The 15,197-nt window shown below is 42.5% G+C and overlaps 1 protein-coding gene across 1 annotated transcript; it reads left to right on the top strand.

The window, feature by feature from the left end:
• The first annotated feature begins 13,596 nt into the window (after positions 1–13,596).
• Positions 13,597–14,920, top strand: LOC134220384 (uncharacterized). Its single transcript, XM_062699436.1, has 2 exons — positions 13,597–14,665; positions 14,751–14,920. The coding sequence occupies exons 1-2, from the start codon at positions 13,621–13,623 to the stop codon at positions 14,891–14,893; spliced, it is 1,188 nt and encodes a 395-aa protein (XP_062555420.1). The 5' UTR covers positions 13,597–13,620; the 3' UTR covers positions 14,894–14,920.
• Positions 14,921–15,197: the final 277 nt, after the last annotated feature.

Here is a 15,197-nt window from a genome sequence, read left to right as displayed (position 1 = left end):
CAAGCGTATCCCTTGTAGTGTGAGTATGGGTTAACTACACTCGACTCACTAAAACCAAATCCCTTTGTACTAGTCGGTCTCCTAGCACTCCACCCAGGAATATTTCAGACGGAACTTTGAAAATATGAAAGAGTCCAACATCAGACTGAAGAAGGAAGCAATGCAGATCGGACTAGTCATTAACATGTTGAAGACGAAGTTGGCTCAAGAAAAGACAACGGCCATCATGGCGACAAATCAAGGTGGTTGAAGAATTCGTGTACTTGGGCTCACTTGACCTCCGATGATAAGATAGTCGATAGAAAATATCAACGCCTCCCATTCAGTGTGCTAGAGTTCCAGACTCATAGAAGTCTTTATTTTTAAAATGCTTGAATGGCTGCTTCTATTAGCACACCGTAATGACGCTCATTGTTGTGTTACCAAGTGATTCGCTTCACTCAATAGGCTTACATTGGTGAGCGTTGAAGATCATTAAACGGTGAATCATCGAACGTCCAATTTCAAAGATCTTATTAAGCTCATAACTTGCCCCGCGGCAGTGGATCAAGTTTGCTTAGATTAACCCGATTTTTTCTCATAATCTGATTTTTTCAATGCCTGCTCGAGAGCCTTACGGTCACATGTTACCAATCTCTTACAATTACTGTTGAACTGTTGGCAAACATGCTGGAATCAAAAGGCTCTTTATGCAATTGACCCATCAGGAAACTGAAAAAGGCAACAGTGTTCTCATATTAATCGCTAGACAAATTTGCGTCAATTTTAAAAAATAAGATCGTTGAAACAAAATTGTTGCTTATTATATATACGAGAATGTAGCAGAAAGACGGATAAAATGATAAAATTACAGTTTCTCGGCTGATACCAGAAAAGAGACGCATAATAAGCAAAACGACTCCTAAATCCTTAATTCACTCTTTCGAGGGTAAAACCAGAGATACAATAGTTAAAAACTATCGGCTTGTGTTTCGGATAAAAGGAAATAGCTTTACATTTTTGAATACAGAGCGTCAGGAGATTAGCAGAGCACCAATTCGCCATTCTATCCACACGCGATTGCAGTTCTTCACAATTCTCGATGCTGTTGATAATCTTAAACATTTTAACATCATCCGCATAAAACAAACGACAACCAGGAGGTAGAAGTCGGAAGAGTTCGTTGATAAACAGCGTGAACAAGAGAAGCCCCAGATTACTTCCTTGTGGTACACCAGAAGTATTGGAGAAGTATTCAGACTGTAAAGAACCGATTTTCACAGAAAGCAAACGGTTCGACAGATATGATTTGAACCGGCACCAGCACCAGCATGTGTCGTATATTTAATCAATGTTCTACTGCTTTTGACTTTTCTCTTTCTCGTTCTGTACTTCGAAGAAGTTTTCTCCTAATATTATCCCCACCTCGCCACACGTAACATCAAAATGAACTGGTGAAATAGATTGTAGATGGAATTGTAAATAGAAGTAGTTATATAATAGTTAAGAATAGTAGTATTAAGCTGAAATTGTATCATTTGGAAACATTGTATTTTCTGTTGATATGAAAAGAAGAGGAGGTTTTGCGCCCATTTGAGAAAGAGCGCAAAGTGCTCTACTCAAACGGGCTTTTCGCCATTCATGATTATCTCGAATACTTTGGAGCAAGAACATAGGGATGTGATGCCTCGGTAATTTTGTACATTCCTTTTGTCGCCTTTTTGTAAACGGGAAACCTGTGCGACATCTGAAAATTCATATGGAAACTTTCCCTCCTGGAGCGACAGTGTGAAAATCCTAGCTAAGTGGGTAGCCAGCGAGTTCGAACAATTCTTGAGCACAGAAGACGGAATACCATCCGGGCCGGCAGTGTACGAGCTTTTCAATTTTCTGATGGCTGACAGAACGATCTGCTCATCGATTATAAACGCATGTAAATCTATAACATTTCTAGGCGTGAACTGATTTGCAACAGCTATTTGATCGGCGGTGGCCCTGGTGGCATTGAACGAGAAATGCACTATTACCACTAGGGTGATTAATCAGGATTTTTTTTTCAACTGTTAGGTATATCAATAAAACGTAAATCAATGAAAAATTGAAACCCATTTAGCTAAAGTTTTTAGACTTTTCTTTTTTAAGTTTTTTTTTCAATATCCTCCCTAATGCACCGATTATCACTGCTAGTTGGATTGATCTGATTGTTTAGTGCCTCCTGGCTATAGAATAAATAAATTATTGCTTTTCTTTATGTCTTGGTGGTTTCTATTCATGCTTATTTATTTTTAGCTGAGTTTTCAAGGGTGCCCACAACTGAACCACAAAATTGAAATGTCCAAAAATGTCAAAGTAGAACCACAACTGAACCACAAAATTGAAATGTCCAAAAATGACAAAGTAGAACAAACTAACTGCCTGCACACCGAGCAGGAACACGATCTATTGATTTACTTCCAGACCGCACAAACTACAACGATACCAGATCGTTCGACGTGGATATGAACCGAGCATGGACAATAGTCACCATGTATGCCCGATGGCATATGCAAACTGTAAAGGATCGAGCTTTTGACGACCGAACCGACGTGCAGTATTCTGTACTTACTTGCCCTTACTTGACCAGAGCAAAGCGCAATACAAGCGCATCATCCGCCGAATATCAAAAAGATATTTTTTTTTCTCCGGCTCGCGACGAATAACACACGCACTGTACTTACTTTCCCGATGGCTACTGCAAGCTATAGAAGATCGCACTTGTCTCGACCGGATCAAAGCGCAATACCTGAAACACGAGAAATCACGCACTGAACTGATTAACTTTATTACCGGCCGCGCAATGCAGAACACAATATTTCGGCCGATCGCGCGATCGTTCTGCTGTCCGAAACAAGAGAAACCACGCACTGAACTCAATACCCCGAATGCAATTTCCACGAAAAACAATTCCCCGAATGTAACATTTCCCCGAATGCTTCTCTCTTCATTTTGTGTGCGGTACATAGCGATGGGTTTCCATTTAGCCATGCAAGCAAAAGCATAAGATTGCCAATCCGGAGGGTTGCGAGTTCGATTTCTGGTTCCGCATAGGATGCTTTAGGATAAGAAGCATTTTCGGATGCTTGAGCAAAAGTGTATCCATTGTACTGTCACTTTCTTCACTTTCTTCACGTTTGATCGGTATGATGAACGCATCTGCCTGGTTTAAGCAGAGGAAAAACATAATGTCTTCTTAAAATAAACTAAAACTTTAATATCTCAGCTGTTTCTCGATGGATTTTCAATTTTTTGACTATTCGATCAAGGATGAGTCAACGCTTTTTTGCATTTATTTGTGAATACTGATTTTTAGCTATTTATCATCGATAATTGATAAAAAGTTTAGAAATAGGTAAACTAACCAATCACGTACATGCATCACTAGCACAGACATCAAAAATCCATCACTTACGGGTTTGGATCTAATCCTCAGTTTGAACAAGATTTTACGCACAGCAGACGCATTAAAGCGATCGCAGCCGAGTGGACACAGCATCACGGAGGTGCTGGTAACATTTTTAACGGAAATCCATCGCATTAGTGGTGGTGCTCGGTGTGTTGCTGCAGATCATTCAAACTGAACGTACCAGCATTTCATATGAAGAAAGGGTTGACTATAAAATAGCACTGTTGCGATCCCGCACCGCCAGTGCCGATGCTGAAAATTTATTACATATTGTGGTGTCAGTTAGTTGAAAAGGCGCATTGGGAAAAGAAAATTGGTTCTTCTCAGGACCAATATTTTATGGAAAGAAAGAGTTAATTGCGAAACTGGTCTGTTTCGGTGGCATCGGGTTTGGCGTGGTAGCTTGGTTGCTGTTAGTGATTCCATCCATTCAAATTTACTTTGAGTTTTTTGAGTTTTGCACTTTGAAGAAAGTTTATTTCGGATAGTCGGATCAACCTTCTTTTGTATAAAATGATGGCTTTTGTATAAAATCAATGAAGACGCCACCTCAGAGGAAACTATCTACAGTAACCACTCATCGGTGAACATTGCTCGGACAGACAGACGCCAAGAGATAATGTTTGGTAATATAAAGAAACTCTCGAGTCAAATTTCTGTTGTGATTCTTCGCAACAATACGCATCTTAAATAACCATCATCTCATAACCAAATTCAGAATCTTGTGAGAAAATTTAATAGGATTCTTAGAATTTGTCATTCTCCGAACGGTGCGTTATCTGCAGAATCCCGATCAAAATGGCTCGCGCGCGCCGGAAAGCAGCTTTCTTATATCTAATGAAGTAATTATATTGGCCCGCCCCTTCATTAATCGTTATGAGTGAACATTATATTTACACCCATACAGATCACAAAGGGGCGGGGCTAACGGGCTTAATTTATTAAATACAAGAAAGCTGCTGTCCGGCGCGCGCGAGCCATTTTGATCGGGATTCCACAAAGAGTGGTTCCACATTTGATGCAGCGGAGGGGACACAGTAGCACGAAGGCGTGAGTAGCAGTGGCAATGCCGAAAATTTATTTTAAATTTTGGAGGCTTAGCGAAAAATCATCGATTGGTGGTCGGACAGTTTCAACGCAGTTAGTTTGGGTGCATTTAGTTATTGGAAAGGCGCATTGGGAAAAGGAAATTGGTTCTTCTCAGGACCAACATTTTATGCAAAGAAAGAGTTAATTGCGAAAATGGACTGTTCCGGTGGCATCGGGTTTGGCGTGGTAGCTTGGTTGCTGTTGCTCCCTCCGACGCGCTATCAAATTCGCTATTTACGATTGAGTTTTGCACTTTAAGGAAAGTCTGTTTCGGATATTTTTTTTTTTTTATTTTAATTTCTTTATTAACGTGATTTTTTAAGGTTTGACATAAGTTCATCACGGACCTCTGTTTCGGATAGTCGGATCAACCTTTTTTGCATAAAATGGTGGCTTTTGTATATAATCAAATTCGTTAGTTACTATTGAGTTTTGCTCTTTGAAGAAAGTTTATTTCGGATGGTCGGATCATCTTTCTTTTGCATAAAATCGTTGAAAACGCCACCTCAGTGGAAACTATCTACAGCAACCACCCATCGGTGAACGTCGCTCGGACAGACAGATGCCAAGAGATAATGTTTGGTAATATGAAGAAACTTCGTCTTGAGTCAAATTTCTGTTGTAATTCTTCGCAACAATACGCATCTTAGATAACCAACAGCAGGGACTATGTCCAAGGGCTTGACGATCCCTCCCCAGTCCATCTGCGAGTTGTGGGGCTTGCCTAGGATGTGGTGGGGTTTGACAGTGGGCCCTGTTAAACCTCTATAAAAAGCTGCATGTATCCGCAAGTAGGCCCCACCAAAGCGACCGTGTGCCGCTCAAAGCGCACAAGCCCAAGTCCTGGTGTTAGGTGGGACGCTAAACAGCCCTGACACGACGGCCCTCCGACGAGACAGGAGGTTTGCGCAGGCCCAATAAGCCGCCTAGAAAACCAATCATTACGAACAATATAAGAGATAATGCGACTCGATATAATCGGCAAAGACCTAGGCGACGAATAAAGGATCACGATTGGAAGCTTGGAACATGGAATTGCAAGTCGCTAGGTTTTGCAGGTTGCGACAGGATGATCTACGATGAATTACATCCCCGCAACTTCGACGTCGTGGCGCTGTAGGAGATTTGCTGGACAGGACAGAAAGTGTGGAAAAGCGGGCATCGAGCGGCTACCTTCTACCAAAGCTGTGGCACCACCAACGAGCTGGTAACCGGCTTCATAGTGCTGGGTAAGATGCGCCAACGCGTGTTTGGGTGGCAGCCAATCAACGCAAGGATGTGCAAGTTGAGGATTAAAGGCCGTTTCTTCAACTATAGCATCATCAACGTGCACTGCCCACACGAAGGGAGACCCGACGACGAGAAAGAAGCGTTCTACGCACAGCTGGAGCAGACATACGATGGATGCCCACTGCGGGACGTCAAAATCGTCATCGGTGACATGAACGCACAGGTAGGCAGGGAGGAAATGTATAGACCGGTCATCGGACCGGATAGTCTGCACACCGTATCGAATGACAACGGCCAACGATGCATAAACTTCGCAGCCTCCCGCGGAATGGAAGTCCGAAGCACCTTCTTTCCCCGCAAAAATATCCACAAGGCCACATGGAGATCACCTAACCAAGAAACGGAAAACCAAATCGACCACGTTCTAATCGACGGTAAATTCTTCTCCGACATCACGAACGTCCAAACTTACCGCAGTGCGAATATTGAATCCGACCACTACCTCGTTGCAGTATGCCTGCGCTCAAAACTCTCGACGGTGTACAACACGCGTCGAAGTCGAACGCCGCGGCTTAACATTGGGCGGCTACAAGACGGTAGACTAGCCCAAGAATACGCGCAGCAGCTGGAAGTGGCACTTCCAACGGAAGAGCAGCTAGGCGCAGCGTCTCTTGAAGATGGCTGGAGAGATATTCGATCCGCCATTGGTAGCACCGCAACCGCTGCACTTGGCACGGTGCCCCCGGATCAGAGAAACGACTGGTATGACGGCGAATGTGAGCAGTTAGTGGAAGAGAAGAATGCAGCATGGGCGAGATTGCTGCAACACCGCACGAGGGCGAACGAGGCACGATATAATCAGGCGCGGAACAGACAAAACTCGATTTTCCGGAGGAAAAAGCGCCAGCAGGAAGATCGAGACCGTGAAGAAACGGAGCAACTGTACCGCGCTAATAACACACGAAAGTTCTATGAGAAGTTAAACCGTTCACGTAAGGCCCACGTGCCACAGCCTGATATGTGTAAGGACATAAACGGGAACCTTCTTACGAACGAGCGTGAGGTGATCCAAAGGTGGCGGCAGCACTACGAAGAACACCTGAATGGCGATGTGGCAGACGAAGATGGCGGTATGGTGATGGACTTGGGAGAACGCGCGCAGGACATAATTCTACCGGCTCCGGATCTCCAGGAAATCCAGGAGGAGATTGGCCGGCTGAAGAACAACAAAGCCCCTGGGGTTGACCAACTACCAGGAGAGCTATTTAACCACGGTGGTGAGGCACTGGCTAGAGCGCTGCACTGGGTCATTACCAAGATTTGGGAGGAGGAAGTTTTGCCGCAGGAGTGGATGGAAGGTGTCGTGTGCCCCATCTACAAAAAGGGCGATAAGCTGGATTGTAGCAACTACCGCGCAATCACATTGCTGAACGCCGCTTACAAGGTACTCTCCCAAATTTTATGCCGTCGACTAGCACCAACTGCAAGGGAGTTCGTGGGGCAGTACCAGGCGGGTTTTATGGGCGAACGCTCCACAACGGACCAGGTGTTCGCCATTCGTCAAGTACTGCAGAAATGCCGCGAATACAACGTGCCCACACATCATCTATTCATCGACTTCAAAGCCGCATACGATACAATCGATCGGGACTAGCTATAGCAGCTAATGCACGAACACGGTTTTCCGAATAAACTGACACGGTTGATCAAAGCGACGATGGATCGGGTGATGTGCGTAGTTCGAGTTTCAGGGGCATTCTCGAGTCCCTTCGAAACCCGCAGAGGGTTACGGCAAGGTGATGGTCTTTCGTGTTTGCTATTCAACATCGCTTTGGAAGGGGTAATACGAAGAGCAGGGATTAACACGAGTGGTACAATTTTCAAGTCCGTCCAGCTATTTGGTTTCGCCGACGACATAGATATTATGGCACGTAACATTGAGAAGATGGAGGAAGCCTACATCAGACTGAAGAGGGAAGCTAAGCGGATCGGACTAGTCATCAACACGTCGAAGACGAAGTACATGATAGGAAGAGGTTCAAGAGAAGACAATGTGAGCCACCCACCGCGAGTTTGCATCGGTGGTGACGAAATCGAGGTGGTAGAAGAATTTGTGTACTTGGACTCACTGGTGACTGCCGAAAATGACACCAGCAGAGAAATTCGGAGACGCACAGTGGCTGGAAATCGTACGTACTTTGGACTCCGCAAGACGCTCCGATCGAATAGAGTTCGCCGCCGTACCAAACTGACAATCTACAAAACGCTAATTAGACCGGTAGTCCTCTACGGACACGAGACCTGGACGATGCTCGTGAAGGACCAACGCGCACTGGGAGTTTTCGAAAGGAAAGTGCTGCGTACCATCTATGGTGGGGTGTAGATGGCGGACGGTACGTGGAGGAGGCGAATGAACCACGAATTGCATCAGCTGTTGGGAGAACCATCCATCGTTCACACCGCGAAAATCGGACGACTGCGGTGGGCCGGGCACGTAGCCAGAATGTCGTACAGTAACCCGGTGAAAATGGTTCTCGACAATGATCCGACGGGCACAAGAAGGCGAGGTGCGCAGCGGCAAGGTGGATCGATCAGGTGGAAGATGACTTGCGGACCCTCCGTAGACTGCGTGGTTGGCGACGCGTGTAGCCATGGAACGAGCCGAATGGAGAAGACTCTTATATACCGCACAGGCCACTTCGGCCTTAGTCTGAATAAATAATAAGATAACCAACATCTCATAACCAAATTCAGAATCTTGCGAGAAAACTTCATAGGATTCTTAGAATTTGTCATTCTCCGAATGGTTCGTTGTCTGCGGAATTCCGATCAAAATGGATCGTGCGCGCCGGAAAGCAGCTGCAGTTTTCTTATATCTAATTAAGTAATTCCATTAGCCCTGCCCCTTCGTTAATCGTTATGAGTGCACATTATATTTGCACCCATACCAGATCGCAAAGCGGCGGGTCTAACGGGCCAAGTTTATTGAATACAATAAAGTTGCTTTCCGGTGCGCACGAGCCATTTTGATCGAGATTCCACAAAGAGCGGTTGAACAAGATTTTATGAGGCGGAGCGGACACAGCAGCACGAAGGCGTGGCAACGCTGATAATTTATTTTAAATTGTGAAGGCTTAGCGAAAAATCAACGAGTGGCGGTTGGACAATTTCGACTTAAGATTCCGAAAAGCATTTGGATATTGCGGATCTTTTGAATTTTGACGTAGGACTTACGTCTTTCTTTACTATACTGTGTGTCATTTAGATTTTTGGAAATCGAGAGCGTTACGCTGGAAGGGAAGATTTCAAACGATACTAGCGCCTTTATCTTTCGATGGATTTTTAATATTTATATATCAATCGAGTCAGGCACTCTCCAGCAATTTACCTATTTTATTGAAACTTAAAATTCTTAACGATAGACTATTGAAAATTTCAATTCTTGTTAAAGCCAGCAAAAATTTCATATGTAATCAATTCCGTGCATTCCTAACATGGACATCAGAATGCGGTATGTTACGGGCCTTCGGGTCTAGCGGAAGATTTTCTTCATGTATAAAAGAAGCAGTGCCTGCCGTGTGCGAGCCATTACAATTTGTGACAACTACGCGTACCGACGTGCTTTTTTGCTCGCGCATTGTTCGTTTCGTTCGTTCGTTCTCTGTGCTTGTTTACCTACACAGCATGCAGTCGCCAGCAGTAGAACTGCCGGTGGGTGGGGGAATATGCATGAAAGAAGTGGACGCATTTTTTTGTCATTCTGTGCTTGATGATGGTCGGATGCAGTGGTATCGGTTGCGATGGATGCAATCGCCCATAGCATCGCTCGGAGTTCATGGCTAGTGGCCGATGATGGCTGAGGCAGCGACTCAGCGATGGCAGCGGTGGTGGATGAAGAAGAATAAAATTAGAGGGATTTAGTCTGCTCACCAACGAAAAGTAATTGGTTTCGTAATCCACATGATCCCGGGATGGGTACGAGTCATGACATATGACGGACCATATGTTAAGTTGTGCTTGGTACTAAACAACACGTACATTTTTTTTTTTTTGAATTTCAATGGGATTGTACAAACTCGTCTAATGACAAGTGAAGACATTCACTAAAAATCTCAAAATAACTTTCTTAATTAAAATATGGTTATACTATAACAGTTCTGATTTCCCAGAGAATCAGAATAAAAATTGGATTAAAATAATTACTTTCATTTATTCGCAGAAGACAATAGCAATTAAAGATGCACAATCAGCAATAGTGTTAATATCCATTTTAGATTAGAAAATTTCGCTGTATTACATGTAAATGTTTTGAAAAAGTCCGCAAAAAATAATTTCCAGAAGAATATTTAAATAAACATAATCTTATTCTTTGTTTTTCATTTTCTGAGAATTTATATTAGTAAACTTGACGTAGACTGGAAGTTTGGAAACAAAACATTAAATAATGTTTCGTTGGCGAATTAGCAGTACCTCCTCTATTTTAGTAGTGTTACTGCTCCTTGACTTGTTTCTTATTGTTGTGATTTTTTCAGCAGTAAACACGCATGTTAGCAAAAAGAAGCAACGAAATTTGTGCTGTATTTCTTTGTTTGGTAAACAGGTTCCTCTAAAATAGCACATTTTGCCCAAGTCTGAAAATTTTATTAATAGAATTTTAAAACTTCAAATACTATCATCATTAAGAAATCTATAAATGCCCTACATTTGCTTAAGTAAATAAGGGCTTAATAGTTAGAAACAAAGCAATTCTAATTATGTATTTATTTATTAATTTTATTTTCAGAAGCTTTGAATAAACATATTGCTAATAATTCTACACAGCATGAAAGTTGTCGTTTCCAATACCAATACCTATAATCAAACTCCATAGATCCAAAAGTTAGAAGTCAAATGTAAATACGTTGCGTTTATATAAGTCCTACGTCTATTCGCGGTTATGTTAAAAACATTACCCATTGCTAGTTTTTTCCATTTTGCGGATTCCGTAAACTTCTTCCGCAGCTGTCAAAGTTCTTCCGCAGGCTTGAAAATCTTTGAAACACTGAAACAAAAACCAGATGTTTGGTGTTGTCATCGAAGTATGCAATGCGAAACGACAGAGAAAATGTATGAAGTGACAGCTACGGTAGTTTATAAATTGAACCAGAAAAGGGAAAGCTTTCTCTGGGTTGATTTCAATAATGGTCTGTTTTGGTAGCATCGACGTTTGGCGTGGTAGCTTGGTTGCTGTGAGTGATTCCATCCATTCAAACAAATTTATTGCATCATCACTTCCATCAAGCGCTTGTGATTCTGATACCCAAGAGTAGCTTTCTGCCGTCGCAAAACAATTCTTCTTCTTCTTATTGGCATTACATCCCTACACTGGGACAGAGCCGCCTCGCAGCTTAGTGTTCATTAAGCACTTCCACAGTTGTTAACTGCGAGGTTTCTAAGCCAGGTTACCATTTTTGCATTCGTATATCATGAGGCTAACACGATGATACTTTTATGCCCAGGGAAGTCGAGATAATTTCCAATCCGAAAATTGCCTAGACCGGCACCGGGAATCGAACCCAGCCACCCTCAGCAAGGTCTTGCTTTGTAGCCGCGCGTCTTACCTCACGGCTAAGGAGGGCAAAACAATTAAGTTTTACATTTTAAAGTAAATTTATCTCGGATTGACCTTATTTTGTATAAAATGGTGGCTCGGAAAAAACTGATTTCAATTCAAATGACTAACAGAAACAAAACCAAATAATCTTGCCAGAAAATTTCACTTTCCGCCGATGACAGCCAAATCGATGAAGACGCTAATACCTCTTCTTGGATAAATAGTTTAAGTCCTGAAAAGAACTATATGTAATTAATTTTTTGAGTTCTCCTCACTTTGTCACGTATGTTCCCATCGCGGGCGAAAACCAAACGTTGCAAATAAATGTAGGTATTTGCGTTTGGTTTCATGCCACTTCTGATTCTGCTCATGTTATTTCGGACATTTTTGAGGATGGTGTCTTCTAGGATTGTGATATCCTCCACTGAAAGCCTGTCGAGTGGCTTCAGCGGCGATGCGTCATGTTAATTCCATGGTTAGAGACTCAAAGTTCATCCAACTGGGAGCAACTTTTCGCCTTCTTGATTTAGTTGACCTTCGAGCAGTTTGATTAATGTTAATAAAGAGACACAAATTATTATGGCAAATACCATCCATTTCGTATAGCTACGTAGTCCTACGTCACCTCTGCTGATTGGGTTGCACCTTTGAGTTTTTTTTAAATGGGCCATACCGAATGATAAATTTGCTTCGAATCCGGCGTGCTGTTAGGCCTTTCCTTTTTTTAAAAAAAAAAATGGAAAAAGTATTCATAAATATTAATAATCCTCATTGCCTATGAGCTGACACCCAGTATTGCGAGAAAATACATTGATTACAGTTTGCTGAGCTGTATAACAAAAGATATTTTAGTTACTAGATAAAGATTGTCGCTGTCGTCGCTGTCCGGAACATCTTTTGCTGGCGAGGATAGGGGAGCTAAATGTCAAAGAAGGAAAATCCATACGATTTGACAGGTATGTACCACACATGTTTCGGACAGCAGAACAAAGGGAACAGTAGCGACAATCTTTATCTAGTAACTAAAATATCTTTTTGTATAACCCACAGAACTACTGAGGGAGTCAATTATTATCTTTTTTGTTCTGGAGAAGCAAACTGCGGATAGTTTGCAGACACACTGTAGCTTCGGACTTTTTTGAGCGATCTTGATTTACGCGGTACGTATCCCCCGCGTGAAAACCGAAACATTCTAGACCGGACTGAGAATCGTGCTCGCCATCTCTGGATTGGCAATCCTCTGCCTTTACTCGCAAAGCTCTTTCAAAATAGAGACTGTTTTAAAATAGTTAGAAGCATTAAAAAAAATGGAATAGTTGTCCTTAAATAAGCCAAAAAAATTACTGAAACAATGAAACGAGATATTTTTTTTACGGGAAAAGTCAATTTGGGAAGATCTATTAATTACGTAACGCAAAAGTTACCCATTTTCAATGCCCCACCCCTCTAAGTCACACTTTTTGTATGAATCATCTGAAAATGTTTTATAGATCGTCATACTTCTGGCAAAACCCCCTCCCCTCCCCCTCTAAGCGTTACGTAATTTATAGATGCTCCCTTATCTATTAAGTTATGGGTGTTCATGATTATGAACAAAGTTCACAAATCGATAATATTTCCAACTCGAAAATTTCCTAGACCGAACCAGTAAATGAACTTTCAGCATGGTCTAGCTTTGCAGTCGCGCATTCTACCGCTAGGCTAAGAACGGTTCCGATTATGCTACTGAGTAATACTGATATCGATGAGATTTGATTTCGCTTTTACCGAGTAGAACAGCCAATGTCAATGCCAACGTTCGTCACGATTGGTGTTGTCATCAATACTCTCAACAAAATGCCTCCAATCAAACAGCGTGAATAAAATGAATATGGCTCCGGTAACCGAAATTCGCAATGTTCTATACTCGGAACTGGACGTATTGAGATTTGTGTTAAAGTGATGTCATGTTGTCAAATCGTGGAATTAAATCCCAGCTACCCAAAGTCTCGATAGATCCTGGTTAGCATGTATATGTATGATTGTAATTGTTAAATGCCAGGGGAGTATACACAAGTTTTTCCAGGCAGATTGATCTCTTCTTAAAACTCATCATTTATCGCTGTCTAATCACCATACATTGATGCTTGTTACACATGTTTTTGTACCACTATCACAATCATGTGCTGTTTTTCTTATTCTCAAAAGCATTTTTAGAATTTTGTGGCGACATTGCTGTTGAAAGATTGCTTCCTACGTTCCATTGAACAGTTGTTCACTGATACTCGTGCGGTTCTATTCGTCGGCAATGAAGTGTCTCGTAATTGTGTTGTCCGTGCTCTTATATGATGCATTTGGCGCCAATCCATCGGATGTGGCCTTTAAGGATGATCTTTGCCTTAACGGCTCACGTGATCGATATGGAAAGTGCGTATGCAATGCAGGTTACGTCGAGTATCGTGGCAGTTGTTTCCTGGCAACTTCTCCTGCGGCGAATTCGGCGTTTGCCGTGCTACCAAGTCCTAACCGGTCTTGCCCACCAGGATACAATGACCACCAGGGAAGCTGTGTGCCAAAAACCTGCAGTGGTACTCTTTGCGAAAGTTCGTGTGCACCGGGGTACGTGTTGAACGCTGGGTTTTGTGAAATTCAGAACCCCAAATGTCCCACTGGAACATATTTTAAAAACGGATTTTGCTATTATCAAGCTGTGCCTCCGCAGACTCAAACAGTTAATCCAATTGAAAAATTGGAAACAGTACCACCGCTAAAAATTGAAATTCCCGTCCCAGAGTTGATCGATCCACTTGACCCTAATGAGGTTGAAGACGAGCCAAACACTGAAGATGATGAGGATAATGATATAGAAATCGTTCCGGATCGACGTCCAAAACCCGGAAACACAATGGTTCACAATGTTAACACCATAAATTCGCCAACCAATGTTACATCGCATAACGTTAATAATGTCTTCATTCACATCACACGTCATAGAGCTGATGGTTCTATCAAAACCGTAGTGATAAGGAATAACGAAACAACAGTATACGAAGAGAAACCGCCGCAGGAAAAAAATAATGAATCTTCAGTGGAGCATAGCACTACGGAAGCATCACAACCCGACAGATGTTGCATCATCGTAACGCCGAGGATCTGCCGAAAGCAAGAGGATGAATGGGTTTGTTTCCATCGAAAGCATTACCGTTGTGGAGCTTTCTGTACGTCAAATGTGGTGTACTTGAAGCCACGCCGGCCGTTCTATCGTGGTTCATCGCTTATCATGCCGCCAACGATGAACTACTCTTCGCGCATGCGATTTGGTCTTTGCCGGTGGGGAATTTGTCCATCGATTGGTGAGTATTGAGAAATCGATGTAATTCGTTGCTTGTGAAAGGGTACTAAGTCCATGTACATCAATTCTTTATCTTTGCCCATTAGACTGCTCGGGATGCCTGCAGGGTGGCTATCGTTGTCACGTACAATGCTACACTTATGACTGCGCTGAGCAAGGAGACTGCCACTTTGTCAATCAGGACGAGTTTTGTGAAGATAGTGAAGATGAACTTTGTACGTCAATATAAATATATTCAACTTGTGTAAGCTATAAAGGTACCGTTTCATTAGTGTTTTTTTCCTGCATAGCTCCCAAAAAATGTTCATATTTTTAGTCTGATTTTTTCGCTAGCCCCCTACCGAAGTTTGCTGAGACGCTCCACTTTTTCTCGCAATGTAACGTCTTTCAGCATGATTGGAGGTCAATTTAAAGTATCAAATCGAGGCCGTCTTGATTCTCAAAACATTGTTAGAAAGAGACCGCTAATAGCTGTTTCTTGAAGTCGAAACGAAATATGAAGTTTTCATGTTGGATAGATCACTAAAAAACTT

This window comes from Armigeres subalbatus, chromosome 3 (assembly GCF_024139115.2).
Source record: "Armigeres subalbatus isolate Guangzhou_Male chromosome 3, GZ_Asu_2, whole genome shotgun sequence".
In the NCBI taxonomy this organism is placed as follows: domain Eukaryota; kingdom Metazoa; phylum Arthropoda; class Insecta; order Diptera; family Culicidae; genus Armigeres; species Armigeres subalbatus.
Note: the sequence above shows the minus strand (reverse complement) of the source record. Positions and strands in the feature narration are given on the sequence as shown.

Coding starts and splice junctions, on each gene's coding strand:
- LOC134220384 (XM_062699436.1), top strand. CDS start 13,621: ATGAAGTGTCTCGTAATTGTGTTGTCCGTGCTCTTATATGATGCATTT. Junction 14,666..14,750: donor GGGAATTTGTCCATCGATTG/GTGAGTATTGAG, acceptor TTTGCCCATTAG/ACTGCTCGGGATGCCTGCAG.